This window comes from Staurois parvus, unplaced genomic scaffold (genome assembly GCF_062004578.1).
Source record: "Staurois parvus isolate SC_StPar_1 unplaced genomic scaffold, SC_StPar_1.0 ptg000634l, whole genome shotgun sequence".
Lineage (NCBI taxonomy): Eukaryota > Metazoa > Chordata > Amphibia > Anura > Ranidae > Staurois > Staurois parvus.
In genome coordinates this window covers 2,016,086-2,035,183 of record NW_028318430.1, presented here as the reverse complement: position 1 = coordinate 2,035,183, position 19,098 = coordinate 2,016,086, and the positions used below count along the sequence as shown (strand labels likewise).

Sequence of the window (19,098 nt, the reverse complement as noted above, 5' to 3'; positions counted from 1 at the left end):
CATTTGGGTGATTTTCTGTTATTTTGATTTAAAAAATGATCTAAAAAACTATTTGATAATAAATGGCTTCATATGATCTTTCAATAAAAGAGCATTTTTTGGCATGATCAGTCATATTTTCAATATCCATGCCAAAAGTTCACAATTTCTGCCAGGGTACCAAAAAAAAAAGCGAAGGACTGACACAATAATCTGGCCTCTTCTCAGGCCAAGGAAAACCCCACTACTGCAGTCCTTTCTTTATATAACATAGTTTGTCTTGTTAGCATGCCCAATAAAGGATATGCCCACTAATATCATCCAATCTGTTTCCATGTATGCCTCAAGTGATTGCACCTGATTAGCACACATTCTCTTTGCAAATGTGTTAACCCTTGGCTATGTGTACCAAGTCAGACTGAAGGCCAAAGATCTACAGCCATCAGCATGCATAGAAAAAAAGCAACAGTTCTTTAAGCATATGTACCTGTGAAGTGTTCAACAGAAAATGTGTGAAATGTCTTAGTCCCTGGGCATGCTCAGTGCTATAAAATAATAAAAGTTGTAAGTCCTTGATTATGTGCAGGGTACAGAGCAGGAAATCTCACATTTTGTGAGGGCTGCTCCACCCAAATTGCTGACAATCAGCAGCCAAAACACGTCTAGTATTTCCCATCTATTCTAATGGCTCTAGTTCACCCCAGTGGAGCATGTTCTTTTGCAGCTCACCAAATTAGAACATGATGAATGCGTTCTGCATGGACCTACACTGGGACATGGCCAGACACCTAAACGCACTGACACGCATTATTGCTTGCAAATTCTGTGGGTTGTTATGATGCCATCAGGTGCTGTCTCCTAACAACCAGAACCTCACCGCTGCTGTCAGTGATTCCCCAATGACAGCAAAACGAAAACTGCATAGCTAACATGTACCAAAAGAGCACGGGCCCTTCAGTGTCACACACACACACACTTTTTTATTTGTAATGTCAGCTCTTTTGTTTGCATTAAGTGAAACCCTTCTGAAATGTACCAGATTGCAAAAAAAAAAAACATGCATTATTCAGGTACATTTATGCGCTGTCAATTTACACATATCATACATTCACATCAGGCGCTGCCTTCAAGAAGCTTACAATCTCACTCACATTCATATACTAGGGGCAATTTGGACAGGAGCCAAAAAACTACTAGCATGTCCTTGGAGTGTGGCAGGAAGCCCACACAGGGAGAACATGCAAACTCCATGCAGGTAGTGCCATGGTTGGAATTCGAACCAATGACCCTAGTGCTGCTGGGCAGAAGTGCTAACCACTAAGCCACTGTCCTGTCACTTGCATTTAGACTGCATGTGGTGTGAACCAGCCCTGGGCATGCTCCGTATAACAGGAAATATATCAAATGAAATACAAATGTGGCGCTGTTACTAAATCAGATGTGTGTTAGCTACACTATATTGCCAAAAGTATTGAGATGCCTGCCATTACACGCACATTAATGGCATCCCAGTCTTGGATAGCAGGGTTCAATATTGAGTGCGCCCACCCTTTGCAGCTATAACCGCTTCAACTCTTCTGGGAAGGCTGTCCACAAAGTTTAGGAGTGTCTATGGGAATGTTTGACCATTCTTCCAGAAACGCATTTGTGAGGTCAGGCACTGATGTTTGGATGAGAAGGCCTGGCTCGCAGTCTGCTGTAATTCATCCCAAAGGTGTTCTATCGGGTTGAGGTCAGGACTCTATGTAGGCCAGTCAAGTTCCTCCATCCCAATCTTGCTCATCCATGTCTTTATGTTCCTTGCTTTGTGCACTGGTGCTCAGTCATGTTGGAACAGGAAGGGGACATCCCCAAACTGTTCCACAAAGTTGGGAGCATGAAATTGTCCAAATTATCCTGGTATGCTGATGTCGTAAAGTTTCCTTCACTGGAACTACCCCTGAAAAACAACCCCACAACATAATCCCCCCTCCACCAAACTTTACACTTGGCACAATGCAGTCAGGCAAGTACTGTTCTCATGGCAACCGCCAAACCCAGACATGTCCATCGAATTGCCAGACGGAGGCCTGATTTGTCACTCCAGAGAACACGTCTCCACTGCTCTAGAGTCCAGTGGCACCTTGCTTTACACCACTGCAGCCGATGCTTTACATTGCACTTGGTGATGTAAGGCTTGGATGCAGCTGCTTCTACATGTGCTGACCCCGCTCTCTTTTATATGGCCTACCACTTCATGGCTGAGTTGCTGTTGTTCCCAGCTGCCTCTACTTTGTTATAATATCACTAACAGTTGACTGTGGAATATTTAGTAGCAAGGAAATGTCATGGAAAGACTTATTGCACAGGTGGTAACCTATCATGATACCACACTTGATTTCACTGAGCTCCTGAGAGCGACCCATTATTTAACAAATGTTTGTAGAAGCAGTCTGCATGCCTAGGTGCTTGATTTTACACCTGTGGCCATGGAGGTGAGGGGTGTCCCAATACTTTTTTGGCAATGTAGTGTATATGTATCCCAATACAAAGAATCATAATATTATCCAACCTCCCCCCCCCCCCCCCCCCCCAAAAAAAAGGGTGACACCACTATTCCAAAGTGACACACAAAAAAAAAAACCTAAAGCCGGGACTCACGGTCTTTCACCTCCACCATGTACATTAAGCCATGCGATTTATCATTGTACTTGTGTGAGGTAGATTCACAATATTTATTACATTAAGGCTGCTTTCACACTGGCGTTTTTGCATTAATGCCTGAAAAGCTCACGAAAACTGCTTCCCTGTGTATGTGAATGTATATCTATGTATGTTTTCACACTGAGGCGTGCGGTGTAAAAACTCCTGCTTGCAGCATTTTTGAGGCATGTTTGGGGTGTAGAAAAAAAGTCTCAAACGCCTCTTTCCATTGAAATGAATGGTAAATGCTTAAAACCGCTCCAAAAACACACCGCACATGTGGGAAGGTCTGGCTGTTTCAGCGGTCAACGGGGTTCTCCACTGACAGCTGAATGTAAAAGAATTGCCGGCAATTAAAAAATTTTAAACGACGTGGGGTCCCCCCTCCATGCAGACCAAACCCTTGGGGTCTGGTATGGATTTTGAGGGGAACCCCCACGCCAAAAAGAGAAATTGGCATGGGGTCCACCCCAAAATCCATTCCAGACCCTTATCTGAGCGTGCAGCCCAGCAGGTCAGGAAAGAGGGTGGGGGACGAGCGAGCTGAAACATTTAACGCATGGTTTTCACTACTAAAATACTGCATAACTTGATAAAATAACTCATGCGGTTTATTTTAGTAGCATTTTTTTTGTGGTTTCAAAAGTGCATATCTGCCCAATTTGCGCTACAAAAGTAGGTCACATGTCCAGGATGTTCCGCTTGAAAAATGACTAACGTTTTTAAGTGCCTTTGAGGCGAACCAGTGTGAAAGCAGCCTTAATCTGCAGCTTGCACTATGGAATGCTTGCCTATCTCTTACATGGCTTAATGTACATGGGGGAGTGGAGATACAAACAGTAGATCCCTGCTGATGTACACTGGAGTTTGCATGCCATTGAACAACCTGTTGCTGTGATATGCCATATAGTTCAAGGCTGGGGATGGATGATTACCGACAACATGCTGCTAGAAGACCACCTATAATTTTAGGTCTGATCGCTTGGTAAGAGGCTGCAATTGGTGTTGGTGTGAAATTTACAAGGCTGCTTCTTGACATTCACAAGTGAAACCATATGGCAAGATTTGCAATGATAGTGGCATCCTCCTGCACATAACTACTTATTTTATTTGGACATTTACATAGAGGTGGTGGACTTCCATCAGGATCTATGTGTATTGATTTCTGAATTGATATTTTTCTTTATTGGCGTAACTGTGGAATAGTGGTACTATGCACAGAAACAAGTATTGGTGTGTGTGTGTATGACACACACAGTTGTGCTCAAAAGTTTGCATACCCTGGCAGAAATTGTGAAATGTTGATATTGAAAATATGACTGATTATGCCAAAAGATGCTCTTTTATTGATAGATGATGATCATATGAAGCCATTTATTAAATAGTTGTTTGGCTCCTTTTTAAATCCTAATAACAGAAATTGCCCAAATGGCCATGATGAAAAGTTTACATACCCTGGAATGTTTGGCCTTGGTACAGACACACAAGGTGACACACATGGGTTAAAATGCCAATTAGAGGTTAATGTCCCACATCTGTGGCTTTTTATACTGCAATTAGTGTCAGTGTATAATAGTCAATGTTAGCTCTTACATGGAAGCACTGACTAGGCTATATACTGAGCCATGGGGATCAGAAAAGAACTGTTAAACATCCTGTGTAACAAGGTAATGGAACTTTATAAAGATGGAAAAGAACATAAAAAGATGTCCAAAGCCTTGAATATGCCAATCCGTACTGTTAAACCACCTATTAAGAAGTGGGAAGTACGGGGATCTCTCGATACTAAGCCAGGGTCAGGTAAACCAAGAAAGATTGCAGCCATAACTGGCTAGGTGCATATAGAAGGTGGGGGGGGGGGACCAGATCCAGTCTGTACACAGATGAGGGGGGAGGGATGTATAGAGGAGGGAACCAGGATATGTGGGGAGGCAGGGCTTGACAAATCCCAGGTTACCATGGTGACCAGAAACCACATCCTGGCACCTGGCCTTCCACCAGCCCACTCGCCGCCAGCACCAGGCATGAGCAACTCCCATTACCCGACACCCCAGACATGCAGCTTTACCTATAGCAAAGCCAAAGTTTCTCTCCCTCTCCACACATCGGCACACCTGTGCACCCTCCGACCCCCTCCCCCATCAGACCCACCATGGCCGTGCAAAAGGGGTCCCCCACACTCCCTTCTCCCTTGACACCAGCCAATCCAGGCATACTGTGGCCCACCCTTCCTCCTCACCACCAGTCCCCACACATGGCACTGGAGGCAAGCAGTGTCGAGCCCACACAGCATGCCACACACATCAAAAGGCATTTGCAATTCCAAAAAAAAAACAAATGAGAGAAGGCACTTTTTTAGGTTTCCTAGTCTGGGCATGCTTAGTCATGGCACTACTGCGATGTTTGTAGGCAAAGTCGATGCCTAATAATAGTGTGAACCTCCTGCGCTACTAATCTAATGTAAAGAATGAAGGAGAAGCTGCCAACCCGTGATTGAAACTAAATTCATACAAAAATAAATGTAGCGCTACTCCTATATCCAAAAAATATGTAAAAGTGAATAATTGATGACAAAGTGCCACAAAAACACATCTAAATATAAACCATGCAGTGTATTATGTGAATACAATACATACAATATGAACCTACTGTGAAAGTGAATGATAATCAAGTAGTCACAGTGATAGTCCAATCCCCCTATGACTTTAACATAAGACATGTGCATAGGACCAGTGTATAGATAACACCTTACACTAGTACCTTAATATTTGCAATAAAGATAAATGCCAAAAAATGATCTCTAATCAATGGACACCACATAAGTGCTATAAACATGCAAAAGAATATATAAAACATATGTGATAACGCATGCAAGTACAGTGCAAAAATCACTCTGATTAAAACAAACTATCAAAGTTTGATCTAAGCTCAAAAACAAGTCCACTAAGTGGGTAACACCACTATTTCAACTCCAACACGCATGTTAATATAGTGAAGTAATTCCTGGTGCAGAAAATCCAACCAACGGCTAGATTAGCCTCCAGACTTCGACCCGTGAGGGTCAAAGCGCCGTGTCACATGTCTCCCCTGTACATCCCGGAAATGTAGCGGTGGGAGAAATCAGCTGGAACCGGAGAAGTGGATGAGGAGCCGGGCGCCACTGGCACATACCCATACTCCATGAGAGGAGCCACTGCTTGATTGCTGACCCCCTGAGAGGAAGATCTTTATACAGGGAGAGTGGATCAGTGGAGACCAGTGTGTGCTGGAAGGATCTGAGGGTTTGGTCCCACAACACGCTTTGACCCTCACGGGTCGAAATCTGGAGGTGAGAGGCTAATTTAGCCGTTGGTTGGATTTTCTGCACCAGGAATTACTTCACTATATTGACACGCATGTTGGAGTTGAAATAGTGGTGTTACCCACCATAAAGTATAAATTGCTTGAAATCATGTCATTAAAGATTTTTTTCTGCTGTGCACCTGAATCCAGGTGGTGAACACGTTTTAGACAGTCTCTAAGTTTTGTGAAACTCCTAAGTTTTTTGTAAATTCCTAATTGTCGATTTTGTTGACTGAGTGCTTTAGTAAATCTCTTCGCTGTCTAAAAGTATACGGTCGTTTCTGGATTTGTGCTTATTTGTGTCAAAGCAGTATCTGGCCCACTTCACATTACTACCCCCCCAACACATACACACACCACAGTGGTATCCTCTGCCCCCCTTCACATCGCGCCCCCCCCCCCACATAGCAGTGTTCCTCTGCATCCCCCCCATAGCAGTGTCCTGTGCCCCCTTCACATTATTCCCCCCTGTCACAAACACACTACAGTGTGCAAGTAGCACTTTCCTACCTTAGGCTAGGTTCACACCTATACAGTTTGCATTTGATCTGTTTCTGCAGTGCTTTTTGCGGTGCATTGTGCATTTTTGTACATACGTTTTGCGGTTTTAAGGGGTTTTGCCAACTTGTTGCTGGACAGATTGAAACGCGTCAAATGCATTTCTGCAGTGTTTCCATTAGTCTATTGAACCAAAAACGCAATGTTTTGTTTTTAAAGTCCCTCACCCTTTCCAAAAAACGCACAGGGTGAAAACGCGGAGATGTGAACGTGTCCCACAGGAAATGATGTCCCATAGAAAATCATGTTAAATGGACTGTAGTGCATTTCTACAAAATGCAGAACGCTTAGGTGTAAACTTAAACTTACAACAGCTGTACAGCAGAGCAGAGAATGCGAGGCAGTACAGCACTGGAAGAAGGGCGGGAGCTGTCATAGTCATACTTTTCATTGGTTGCTAGGACTTCCCAGCGTCCTGGCAACCCATAACCTGCTTGTCAGCTTAAAAGGATAGCTGCAGCAGCTCCTGCCCTCTGTCCAGTCCTGTGCTGCCTCTCACTCTATGCTCTGCTTTTAAGATGAGAGTGACAGAGACTGGGGGTAGGGGGGGGGGGGAGAGTAAGATCAGCAAAGTAGTGTTTGCAGTCTACCTGTAGGCTGCCCACTGTGGACAAGTAGATCATGATTGACAGGTTGCCAACCCTGACTTGTAGAGAATGTCTCCTGTAAAGTATTGTTTTGGTTCATCACGTCTGTCAGATGTTTCTTAAATTGTGGCCCTTTTCTGTAAAGAGTCTTTTTCTCATACTTGGGAAGAAAGGGTGGCTTTGGCATAATACAACCTTTTCATTGTGAAGGTGGTTTCAGTATTCCACCTTAATTGTCCCACCATACTTATGCCCTGCTTTTAAGCATCCAAAGTAAATCTCTGTTCATTGCCTGGATGTAGTTATAGCCATTTGAGTATACCTCAAAGCTACTGCTGCAATCAGACAGTCAGATTCTTGTCCTGTCCTCAGGACCATTCCACCAGATTGCTGGGAGTTTCCTGAGCAATGTGGCACCAAGCTTCTGTAGCCCAGACATGCAAGGTGGCCACCTGGTCTTCTGTTCCTACATTTTCAAAGTTTTACCAGCTAGAAATCCAGCCTTTTGCCTGTAAGGTTCTCGCAGCAGCACTCTGAAGCTTGATCTTCTGACTATTGTTTGGGCCTGTTGGCACAGTTGTCTACCTTGTTGTCCAATGCTTCCTATTTATTGCTTGAAGACATCCCATGGTATATGAATACTCTGCCTGTGTTCTGTACCGTAAGATTAAAATCGGAGGAATTTCTACTTGCCTGCAAATCTCATATCTTGGCAAAAAGTACAGGACATGGGTCACCCTCCCCTAAATTCCTTGGTGAGCCCTCAGCTTTGTAGCAAGCACTGCTGAGTAAGCCAAACCCTCTGATGTGGCCCTCAAACCAGGGAATGCCATGACCATGCTCTTAGATGGTGGGTCAGCAAGTCAGAGAGAAATTGATGGCTTGTTGTCCTGCAATCCCAGAGCATTGTAGTGCATAGAGCGGACACTGGCCGCAGAGGGAGCAGGAGCTGCATAAGCCGATGTTTCCTCAGTATCACTCTGTCTGGTACAGGAGTCGACGTTACAAAGTGCACTTTGCCTGGGACCTTTCTATCAGCCTGGAGAGTGATGCCAGCAAAAGCTGGAAGAAGAAAGTCAGTGTATTAAACATCACATACACTGCACTTTTGCAATGGGCATATTAGCACTTATAATAAAAAAAAATAGGGTTATTAGGCTGCTTTCACAAAAATCAATCAGTTCATCTGTGGCTTTTCTGCAGGTTAACTTCATTGAGACATAGGCTACTATTATATCCTGCAGGTTTGGTGCACTTTCATAAAGTGCTCCACACCCACAAGATGCAATAAATCTATGGCTCAGTGCAGCTAACCCACAGGAAAGCCGCAGGTGCACTGTGCTGCACCCATGGTGCGGGTGAAGTGCGGTGCATCCGTGTGAAAGCAGCCTTCTAGGGGGCTAAGGACAGTAAGGGCTTATTCCTAGATTGTAAGCTGTAACAAGCAGGGCCCTCTGTTTCCTCTTGTACCAAATTGTATTGTAACTGTAATGTCTACCTTCATTTTGTAAAGCGCTGCGCAAACTGTTGGCGCTATATATATCCTGTATAATAATAATTTACACTTGTGCTTTGGGGGGTGGTAAATTCCCATAGTTCATTGAGGCCTGTGACTGGTTTCCAAATCACTTAAGTGTCCCTCGCGCTTAAAGAGGTTGAGCACCCCTAACCTAAAGATACAAGCCTATAGCCCATTGTGTGTGAATAATCTGCCTGTGTCCTGTACTGTACCCCATGATATAGGATTTACAGGCACGTCAAAAATCCTCTTTTTCAGCTAATATATACCATGGTCACGTGGTAATCCCAACCTTGTTCCTAGCACCACACTGTGAGATTGGTGGGTGGAGCTAGCTGGCAACCTATGACACTATTAGTAAATGTGTCTGCACACTTTGCCTGGGACCACACAGTGAACTGTGGCAATCGTGGTATAGCAAAAAAGAAAAACAAGAACGAACAGTAAATAAAGCAAATTGAAGCCTTTCCTTTTTATTGTAAACAATATCTTTTGTAAAACCTTCTGGAGATTGTCCCATAGGGTAGCCTGCTGGTAGGAGCATTTCTCAATCTACCTGCTGGAGGTGCCCCCGCAGGCTGATGATCGTGTCATATGGGGCAGCTTCCAGAGGTGACAGGAGAAAGTGCATGGCTTATTTACAGGGAAAGACCTGAGCACTGAGAGTGGCAATGCAGAAGATGGAGGATTGGCTGCAATAATGCAGTGCTCTTACCAGTAAGAAAGTTCAGGGAAATGGCAGGATCTAAAAGGTATTTACTAGCAAAACGTATGCTAATGAAGGGAAGGTTAACATACTGCTAAATACTTTGAGACAAAAATTTGGAGGTTTACTGACCCTTTGTTAGATCTTTGTCAAATCTGTCTCACTGCTCCTGTTTATCATTTTCTCAAGACCAAATAGATAAATGTGATTTTACTTCACTCCTGTGATATTTTTAATCATGTGAAGGTGTAGCTCTAGTTGAATATATTCAGTTTTGTGTTGCTCAGTGTTTTACTGAATATTATGGTAGCAATTGTTCTTCAAGCTCTTACATGAAATAGCACAAATGTAGCCAAGGTTTGTGTTGGGCAAAATGGGGAAGAGGTAGAACCTTTGATGGGAAATTCACTCCAAACAAGGAAGGCACTGCAACAAAAACCTTTCTCTGCAGTAGAGTAGGGGAAAGTTTGGACACCTGGTAGTGGTGGTGGTTGTTATGGTGATGATTGTTATTTTGGGGGGGTTTTCTGGCGCTCCACGGGTAAAACATGAAATTAGAAAGGAAAATCTGAAAGTACGTCCATGAAAATTTAATACAGCATTACACTCTTCATAATGACATGCATGCCACTTGCGAACAAGCCATTAATATACATTCTTATTCAATATTATATTTTGTGTTCTTATTCACTGGTTACTGACATTTGTACTGTATACTTAAAGCAGTTTGTGATTTCTTGGTTATGAATAGAAGAATTAGAAGCTTGCTTGTATGCCTCAAGGACACTGAATACTGCCTTCCAAAACTGCAAACAAAAGTGTTCTAGACTGCAACAGAATTCTCCTTTTTTATTGTTTTTAGAACATATTGTATAACATAATTGGCTCTATACATGAATCATCCTAAATGAAAATGTTCCCCAACAAGCAATCTTTTAAATTCTACCTCTGTCACTTGGTAAAGTTTGAAATCAAATGGAAGACCCTGATTTTGCTGATAAGAACAGAATGTTCTTTCAGACACTTCATTTACAAGGCGCTTTTATAATTGTTACAGTGTAATACAGTAAGTCCCCGACTTACAAACGAGTTCCGATTTGGGAGAATGTTCGTAAATCTGATTCATTCATAAGTCCGCCAAAGTGATTCTTATATACCTTTGATTCTTTTAAGCTTTACATTGTATATTTGTGCCAAACAGATACTGTAAATAAAACTATTTTTACTTTTACAGTTACCTTAAAATGGTGGTACAGTACCACAACTGGCATATAGTGGATTGCATGGAGTGAACGGACAAGGAGAAAGTCCCTAACTGGAGGAGGGAGGGTAGGTGGGAGATGGTGGAGCTGAAGGATCATCAGCAATAGGAGATGGAGGGCAAGATGGATCCTTCGGCTCAGTCAACAGATGTGGGCCAAATTCCATCAGCATTAGGAGATGGAGGGCAAGATGGAGTTTCACTCACACCTGATGTTAATGACACAGGTTTTTTTGATGGATTCAATTCTGTCTACCCTCTGGAAAAAATGGTCCAGTGATGTCTGAGTAGTAGCTCTTTTTTTCTCATCATAGATGACTGTGTCACTGGATGGCATTCTGAACGGCTGCTGCAACCTTTGTATATCGTTCTACGTTTGGGTCCTTTGCCTCAAAAACGAACAGTGCCTCTTCAAGTAAAGGAAATCCCCTCGTCCTTTCCGGTGTTGTGAATCTCTTTGGTTCTTCAGTTACGTCTTCCTCTTGGCTCTCTTCGTCTTTTCACTGGACCTCTAATTTCATCAGGTCCTCATTAGTAAGCTCCTCATGTTTCACAGCAAGGAGTTCAGTGAAGTCATCCTCTTGCAGATCTAGCTCCAGATTTGTACTAAGGGTCACTAAGTTGTTGACCTCTTTGTTCATGAAGTTCATGGATTTGAGAAGATAGGTAAGGAGTCCAAACTGCGGGCAAAGGTTCTTCCAAACCCCATTCATGGTGACAGCCGAAACACCAAGCAAAGTTTGATGTTTTTTTTATGGCCTTGTTGGTGTTATAGTCCTTCAAAAATTGTCGCAAGGTTACTCATTTCATCAGCAGCCTTCACTGCCTGATTAAAAGTGTTACATAAATATTTCTTGAAAGTTGCAATAACTACTTTGGTCTATAGGTTGCATGAGTGCCATAGTATTCGGTGGCAGATGCACTACTTTGACATTGCGATGAAAGTCATCCCTGGATTGGGGGTGACCTGGTGCATTGTCAAGCAGCAAAAGAATGTTGAATGGGATATCTTTCTCCAAACAATATTTCTCAATCTCTCTGGGATAAAGTGGTGGAAAAACCAGTCTTGGAAAATGGCCTGTGTAACCCAGGGTTTGGAGTGACACACTTCCACACAACAGGTAGAGAGCCCTTGACTATGTTTTTGAGGGATCTTGGGTTCTCTGAATGGTAAACTGAGAGGCTTTAGTTTCATATCACCGGAAGCATTGCCACCAGAGTAAGTCTGTCCTTTGCTGCTTTGAAGCCTGGCATCACTTTTTCCTCTTTACTGATGTAACTTCGTTCTGGCATTCTCTTCCAGTACAGTTCTGTCTCATCGACGTTAAAAACCCATTAAAGAAATTATTGATGAAGGTGCTTATTTACCCCAAGTGTAGCTGGAAACTCTTGGCCAGCTATGGTGTCTGAACTCGCAGCCTCACCACATACTTTTACGTTGTGAAGGTTAGCTGTAGCCTTTGAATATGTTAAACCATTCATGACTGGCAGTAGAAGATGCACACTGTTCACCCCGTTTTTTTCTTCAAGTCTTCAAACAGGCTTTTAACTTTTCTTGAATAAGCATTAAGCTGAGTGGGACTCAGTGTGTGGATGCAGGATCAGCATCAAGTTCCTCCTTCTCCTCTATCACTTTACCACGCTTTTTGGATATTATTGTTGACTTCATTGGCACGGCAGACTTCATATGTTGCATGATCTTGTGCTTTAGAATTTGTGCCGATGGTTGAACGATTTCAGGTTATAAGAATGAGCGACATCTACCAGCTTTTCGCCTCGGTTCAATTTCTCAATTCTTTTCACTTTTGTTTCCATGGTTATTGCTTTGTGCTTCCTAGCAGTCTCCTCTACATCACCACTGCTTTTCCTCTTGCGTCTGGAAATCCTGGGTTCTGAGCACTGTCCTACTGTACAGTACACTATCGTACTGTACAATAAGCACACAGCAGCACAACTGTGGCAATGTGCAACTGTGACAGTGTCCGGCAGACACGTGCGCTACTTCCGCAATTTTTTCGCATCTACGATTGTTCGTAATGCGTGGTCCATTCGTATCTATAGAAAGTTTGAAATGTTCGTAAGTTGGGGACTTACTGTAATCTGAGAGCCTCTCTGAAGTTTCTCTAGTATCCAGTTTTTACCAGATATTTTACGTTCTGATGAAATCTTGCATTGCAGCATAACCAAGTCTGCAAAGCATTGATTGATCATAGGTGAAATGTCAGGCTCCTGTAGACCCTTCCTCCTGCTTTTTCAGGTAGAAAGCTGGAGGAAGTGTCAAAGGATTGAGTGTGCTGATTAGGGGGTGAGGGTTTGGGGGTGCTTAGCAACATGTTATACCCTAAACATGTGCCTGTCTAACATGTGCCTATAGCTAAACTTGGCCATTAAACCATACCATCAATATGTATACATTAACAATACCCATAACTAATAATCTGCCTGGCTTTACCACCTTCATGACCAGGCCATTTTTTTTGCTATTCAGCACTGCTCTACTTTAGCTTGAAATTTCTATATAAATTTCATTTGGGTACAAACAGAGCTTTCTTTTGATGGCATTTGACCACCACTGGAATATATATATATATATATATATATATATATATATATATATATATATATATAAAAAATACTTAAGTATTTTATTGTCACAATTTTTTTATTTTTTGGAAAATTGAATAAATTCAATTTTATTTTTTACATATGGTCACCAGTGCAGTACATCTTCATATGACTGGTGGGAGGGTTATCGGGGATACTGACTGGTGACCGTATATTTACCTACGTAACATGACGGCCGAGCTGGAATCCTATTATCCTGGGAGGATGTCATATGATGATGTTTTGAACTGTCAGGAATGAGTTCATTCTAAACAGGTGTGATTGGCCCATAGCTGTGGTCCAATCACAGCTGTTAATTAACCTATTCATAACAGTTGTGTTTTATATATGGTGATCATGTGATTGCATAGTTGTCATGCAAAATCCTGGCCGCTCATAGCGGCTGGTTACCAGGATCCGCTGTCTGCTGTGTCCTTTGGATGCCCTGAACCTGGAATCCACTGCTGACATACAGGTACATGATTGTGCCTGTTCGAGCTGTCCTCCCACAGTGAAATGCGGGCTGGCAGTCACCAAGTGGTTAAAGAACTGATGATCCTCCTCCAGACTGTGTCCCCTACTTAGATGATCCTCCTCCAGACAGATTGCCCCCCCACCCCCCTTTGATTCTCCACCAAACAGAATTGTTCCCCTTGATGATCCTCCTCCAGAGTGCCCCCTAGCCTCACCTCAGACTCCCAGCCCATATTCTTTCTCTGCAGGACGGAAGCTGGAAGAAGTAGAGCAGTAGGAGGTGGAGCTGGTGATGGGTCCGGAGGCAGAAGTTGCATCTTCTTGAGCTCTGAATGCTGGGGCCTGTGCATTAAGTCACTGGTTGTTAGACGCCAGGCAGTCCTAGCAACCAATAAGTGGTCAGTGGAGCACAGTGTGTGCAGCAGCAGAGCACTTGTGTAAAACACAAGGGAAGTCGGCCTCTGTATTTTTACGGACAGGTTTCTCCTGTCTACGGACATTTACGGGCGTAAGAAATCAGTGGTTTTTTTGTTTTTTTGTTTTTTTTGATGGTTGTCAGCCCTGGTCTGTCATTTTTTTTGTTAAACACAAAATATTTGATATGGCTGCTGTTTACAAGGGTCTGTCGGTAATGGGAACATTATCACATGGAAAGATCCTTAGCTTGTAGCAGATTTCCCTTTTTTACTTCAAATCATTACTTTTATGCACCACATATGCACAGAGGAGTTGAAGGAGAGAGATTATAATGCTGGGAAGTTGCAGGAATTCTCAAGTTTGAAGAGGGCATATGGCCTGGTATGGTTCACACCAAAATTGTTTTCATAGTTGGCAGACATGGCAGTCACTTACCTTTCCAGAAATCTTGGTGCTATTTGTATTGGTCTCCATCCACTTGACTGTTATACTTTTTTCCAAATTAAGATGTGTTTGGGCATACAACATGCCACACAAAAGATAGTATTTTGTTAATTCCATAAGAAAAACTACTGTAACTCAACATTATTTTTATAAGGCATTAATTAGAGGAAATGTATTCCATTTCAGTCATCTGAGACCTATCTTTTAAAGCAGTTCCCAGAGCATAAAACCTGCAAATTACATTCTGTCTGAGAAAGAGGGAAAAAAAAACCTACAATAGGTTAGTCTAAAAGTCAGATATCTGTAAAGTGTAATAGAGCTACATTGTTCATTTTAAATTCTAGGGACATTTTTTTTAAATCAAAGTCAGTCTCCTATGTTGATACATAAAAAATAAACATACAGGTGTACAGGAAAAGGCAATGTGGAAAATATGTAGGCTGTCCATACTCCAACCAAAAGGACATCTGCACCTCGCTTCAGGGCTCTTTGTTTTTCAGGAATAATGCCAGTAAACCATTGGCTTGCCTACAAAACCAAATTATGATATTTAGCAGAATATTTTTGCATTGTATTCAACTAAATGTGTCAAAGCTGCATGTTAAAACTACAAATGATAAATAGAAAAAATGTCTATATGCATGATTGGCACGAACACTGTTGTACATTATATATGATGCCATCATCTTAAATGATCCCAATCCCAGCTTTTTTTTTTTTTTTTTTTGACATGTTGCTGTCAACAATTTCAAATGTTTTTTGTTTTTTTAATTAAAATGTTCTTAGTTTAAACATTTGATTGCTTTTCTTCTGTGAATAAAATATGGGTTTATGATATTTGCAGATCTTTGCATTCTGTCTTTATGTAGATTTTTGGAATTGGTGTTGTATTTCATATTGTGATCTGCAATAGATAAATGAGAGCAGAAGTCTGGTTTCTTCTGTCTCCATGTCTATTTCCTGTAGTTATTTTAAGCCAATCTCTATATTCTCTGCAGTTGGGTCCTGTTTATTGCTCATTGTTCCAGTGGTCATATCAAGATCATCCCTTGTGATGGCAAAATTAAAAAGTGTAAAGAACATAAAGCACCCCTGTCCCCCTGTACTCACTGGATGCCTATGTAAACAGTGTTTGCAGCACGCTTGTGGTTGTCAGAGTTGGAACAATAGTTCTAGCACCAGAGCTCATGTTTACAAGTTTGCAGTTTAGAGTTAAAGGGCTGCTTATGGATAATTGTAACTACTGTAGTTTGTTGCCATTTCACAGGTATGCGCAATTTTGGCAATGTTTATTTACTCAGCCCCATATCATCCACTCTAAGCAAGGAGAGAATTCAATCCCCCATTCCTTAAAAATAGGGGTGCCAGCATATAGGCTTACTTAGCCAACAGTGACATCTATGTGCATGGGAAAACGTCGCACTCCCGACCCACCTGAAATGTGAGTACAGACGTAGGTCTGTCTCAGCCAGCTCTGCTCTGCGAATCATGCCCCCTGACGTGTTTTGCCCCCGGCAGCTAAACATGTCAGAGGGCCATGGTTTGTGGAGCAGAGCTGGCTGAGGCCGTCCTACACCTGTATTCACACTCCGGTCTGGTCAGGAGTGGGGTGTTCTCCATGCACATAGACTACAACATCTTGTATTTGTATGCACTTTTTCTTTTGTTTTCCAGCATGTTTGTGTTAAACGACTGTGTAGATATTGTGTTGAAAAAAATTGTGACAGCCACCATTTTATTCTTCGGGGTCTTTGCTTTCAGAAAATGTGTCTGGTGGTTCTAAGTAATTTTTATAGCAAAAAATTGTGATTTTAACATGTATGTGACAAATGTCAAAATTGCCCCAGGTGACAAGTGGTTCAGCTATTAGGCACTACACTGTGTAGTTGGGTTTAAAATACACCAATTTGGAAATTAATGTAGAAAATAATTTTCTTATACAGAACCCATAGATATGAAGTTAATTATGTTTACATAAACAGCTCTTCAATTAAAGTGTATATAACTGTAGTAAAGCATTCTTGTTGTTCTAAATCCTGTATAATACTGTGGAACTTACAGGGTTAATCCTCTGCATTGTGTAAAAGATATATGAAAATACACAGCAAAAACAATCCCAATCCAATATCCCAAAAAAGTTATCCACCTCCACCCTTGAAGGCCAAACAGACAAAATATATAAAACTTTTTCTTTTTTTTCCCAAATAATAAATATGTCCGCCAATCCCACCTAACAAAAAGTGTCCAAAAAAATATATATATAGTGTCCCAAATGTCTCAATTATCAAAATAAATCTCCAAACATGTAGATCATTAAATTCTTTCTTCTTCAAACTTGCAAATCCTGATGACAATTAAACCCTATGCAGGAAAATATAGGGCATCACATCACTCTGGGTTGCTATCTCTTCATTCAGATATCAGGCTTCCTCCAATCCTAAGATTATTCCTCCATTTCCCTCATGAGGAAATTCACAGTTACCAATCGTGGATAAAAACACAATTTTCTTTTATTTGCCAACTTACATTAAAATAAGGGTGAAGCAGCTCCTCCTCACAGGGATACAGATACAAACAAGTTTTAGGGAAACATTAGCCACATGTTCCCACTTCCAAGATGGCCGCGATCGCACTTCCGGTCAGCGTCGATACGCCTGACGTCACGTGTCCCTGACGCGTTTCGTCACTTCCTTTGACTTTATCTGAAGGGTCCCTTCAGATAAAGTCAAAGGAAGTGACGAAACGCGTCAGAAACACGTGACGTCAGACGTATCGACGCTGACCGGAAGTGCGATCGCGGCCATCTTGGAAGTGGGAACATGTGGCTAATGTTTCCCTAAAACTTGTTTGTATCTGTATCCCTGTGAGGAGGAGCTGCTTCACCCTTATTTTAATGTAAGTTGGCAAATAAAAGAAAATTGTGTTTTTATCCACGATTGGTAACTGAATTTCCTCATGAGGGAAATGGAGGAATAATCTTAGGATTGGAGGAAGCCTGATATCTGAATGAAGAGATAGCAACCCAGAGTGATGTGATGCCCTATATTTTCCTGCATAGGGTTTAATTGTCATCAGGATTTGCAAGTTTGAAGAAGAAAGAATTTAATGATCTACATGTTTGAAGATTTATTTTGATAATTGAGACATTTGGGACACTATATATATATTTTTTTGGACACTTTTTGTTAGGTGGGATTGGCGGACATATTTTTTATTTGGGAAAAAAAAGAAAAAGTTTTATATATTTTGATTGTGTAAAAGATGTTTGATCCTGTTTTTCTGTTATGCTCCCATTCTTCCACAGTCCCCATTCTATCTCCTGATAGAACAAGCTGCACATGCTCAGTTTAGTGTGTATTGCTTGATTTCTTTTTCTTGGGAGGGTGCATGTGATCAGCACAGGGCCAATCAGCACTGTCCAGACAGAGGATCAGGGGTCCTGCAGCCTCATAGGACAGTGAGAGGAGCATGAAAACTCCTCCTTCAAGCTTTAACCAGTGCTCTGCTTAACACTCATAGAAATCACTGCTCTAACTGCTGATGAGAAAAGGTATTTAGCAGTTTATATTTACTAAAATAATTGCATTTCTATGTTGTGTGTACTGTGGGAAACCGGATATAGTGAATGCAGGGTCCGGGGTTTAGTAACACATTAAAGAATGCTGGACCAAAGCATCAATGTGTAACATTCTTTTGGTACGAATAGTGCTGCATTACAATGGCCATTTCAGCTAAATCATTTGAACTCTGACGCAACTTAAAATCTAAAGCAGCTGACCGTGTGGTATAAATTGTACAATACTTATGTTGTAACCTTTTTGTTTCTTGAGAACAGTGCTGGGTTACCAGTTTAGTGATATGTTTATTTTTATTTAGACAATTCTGTGGGAAAGTACCAAAGAAGAATTCAAGCCAAAACTCAGAATTACTTGAACTGTTATGCAGTTGATGGATTGAGAACTTTGTGTATAGCTAAACGAGTAAGTATCTATCTGCAAGCTTTGCTTTCTAGGAGAGTACTTTTTACTTTTATTGTGGGCCATTTACAATTCAACCTGTAAAGAAATGTCGCTCACCTACACTTCCACTTTAAGGACAAAGTAAAAAATGGGCAGACGGGCAGGAATTGTAATGCTTTGTCTCTTCTGCGTTAAAGCTACCTACCTGCCTATCCAAACCTGTACAGTGAGCCACACAAACGCAGCTCACTTTATTAATTCGGCAATGCCGAATTTGATGTAACTCCCCGAATTTGACATCATTTTGGTAGGCATTCAGGACCCAGAAGCCGGGACGCCCGAAGATGTCAGCGGCCAATGGGGAGCTCCGTGACAACGCATCGCGGGATCTGAGGTGAGTATTCTGCTAAAGGGTTAAAACACCCTACCCCTCCCTCATTTTTTTTGTGTGTGCTTGGGTTTTGTGTTTTTTTCTTGTGTAACACCTTTATCAAAAGTGACTCTTCATATAAAACGAGGCCAGACCTAAAAATTTTCAACTATGTAGTGCAAAGGCCTTTCTGGTT

The 19,098-nt window shown here is 41.8% G+C and overlaps 1 protein-coding gene across 2 annotated transcripts in view; it reads left to right on the top strand.

Annotated features, from left to right (window-relative positions):
* Positions 1 to 19,098, top strand: part of ATP10A (ATPase phospholipid transporting 10A (putative)) — a 166,501-nt gene that overhangs the window by 107,155 nt on the left and 40,248 nt on the right. For both annotated transcript variants that reach the window (XM_089693482.1, XM_089693484.1), the window contains exon 11: positions 18,450 to 18,553. In XM_089693482.1, the coding sequence (XP_089549608.1) occupies positions 18,450 to 18,553 (104 nt within the window). The remainder of the gene's footprint in view (positions 1 to 18,449; positions 18,554 to 19,098) is intronic.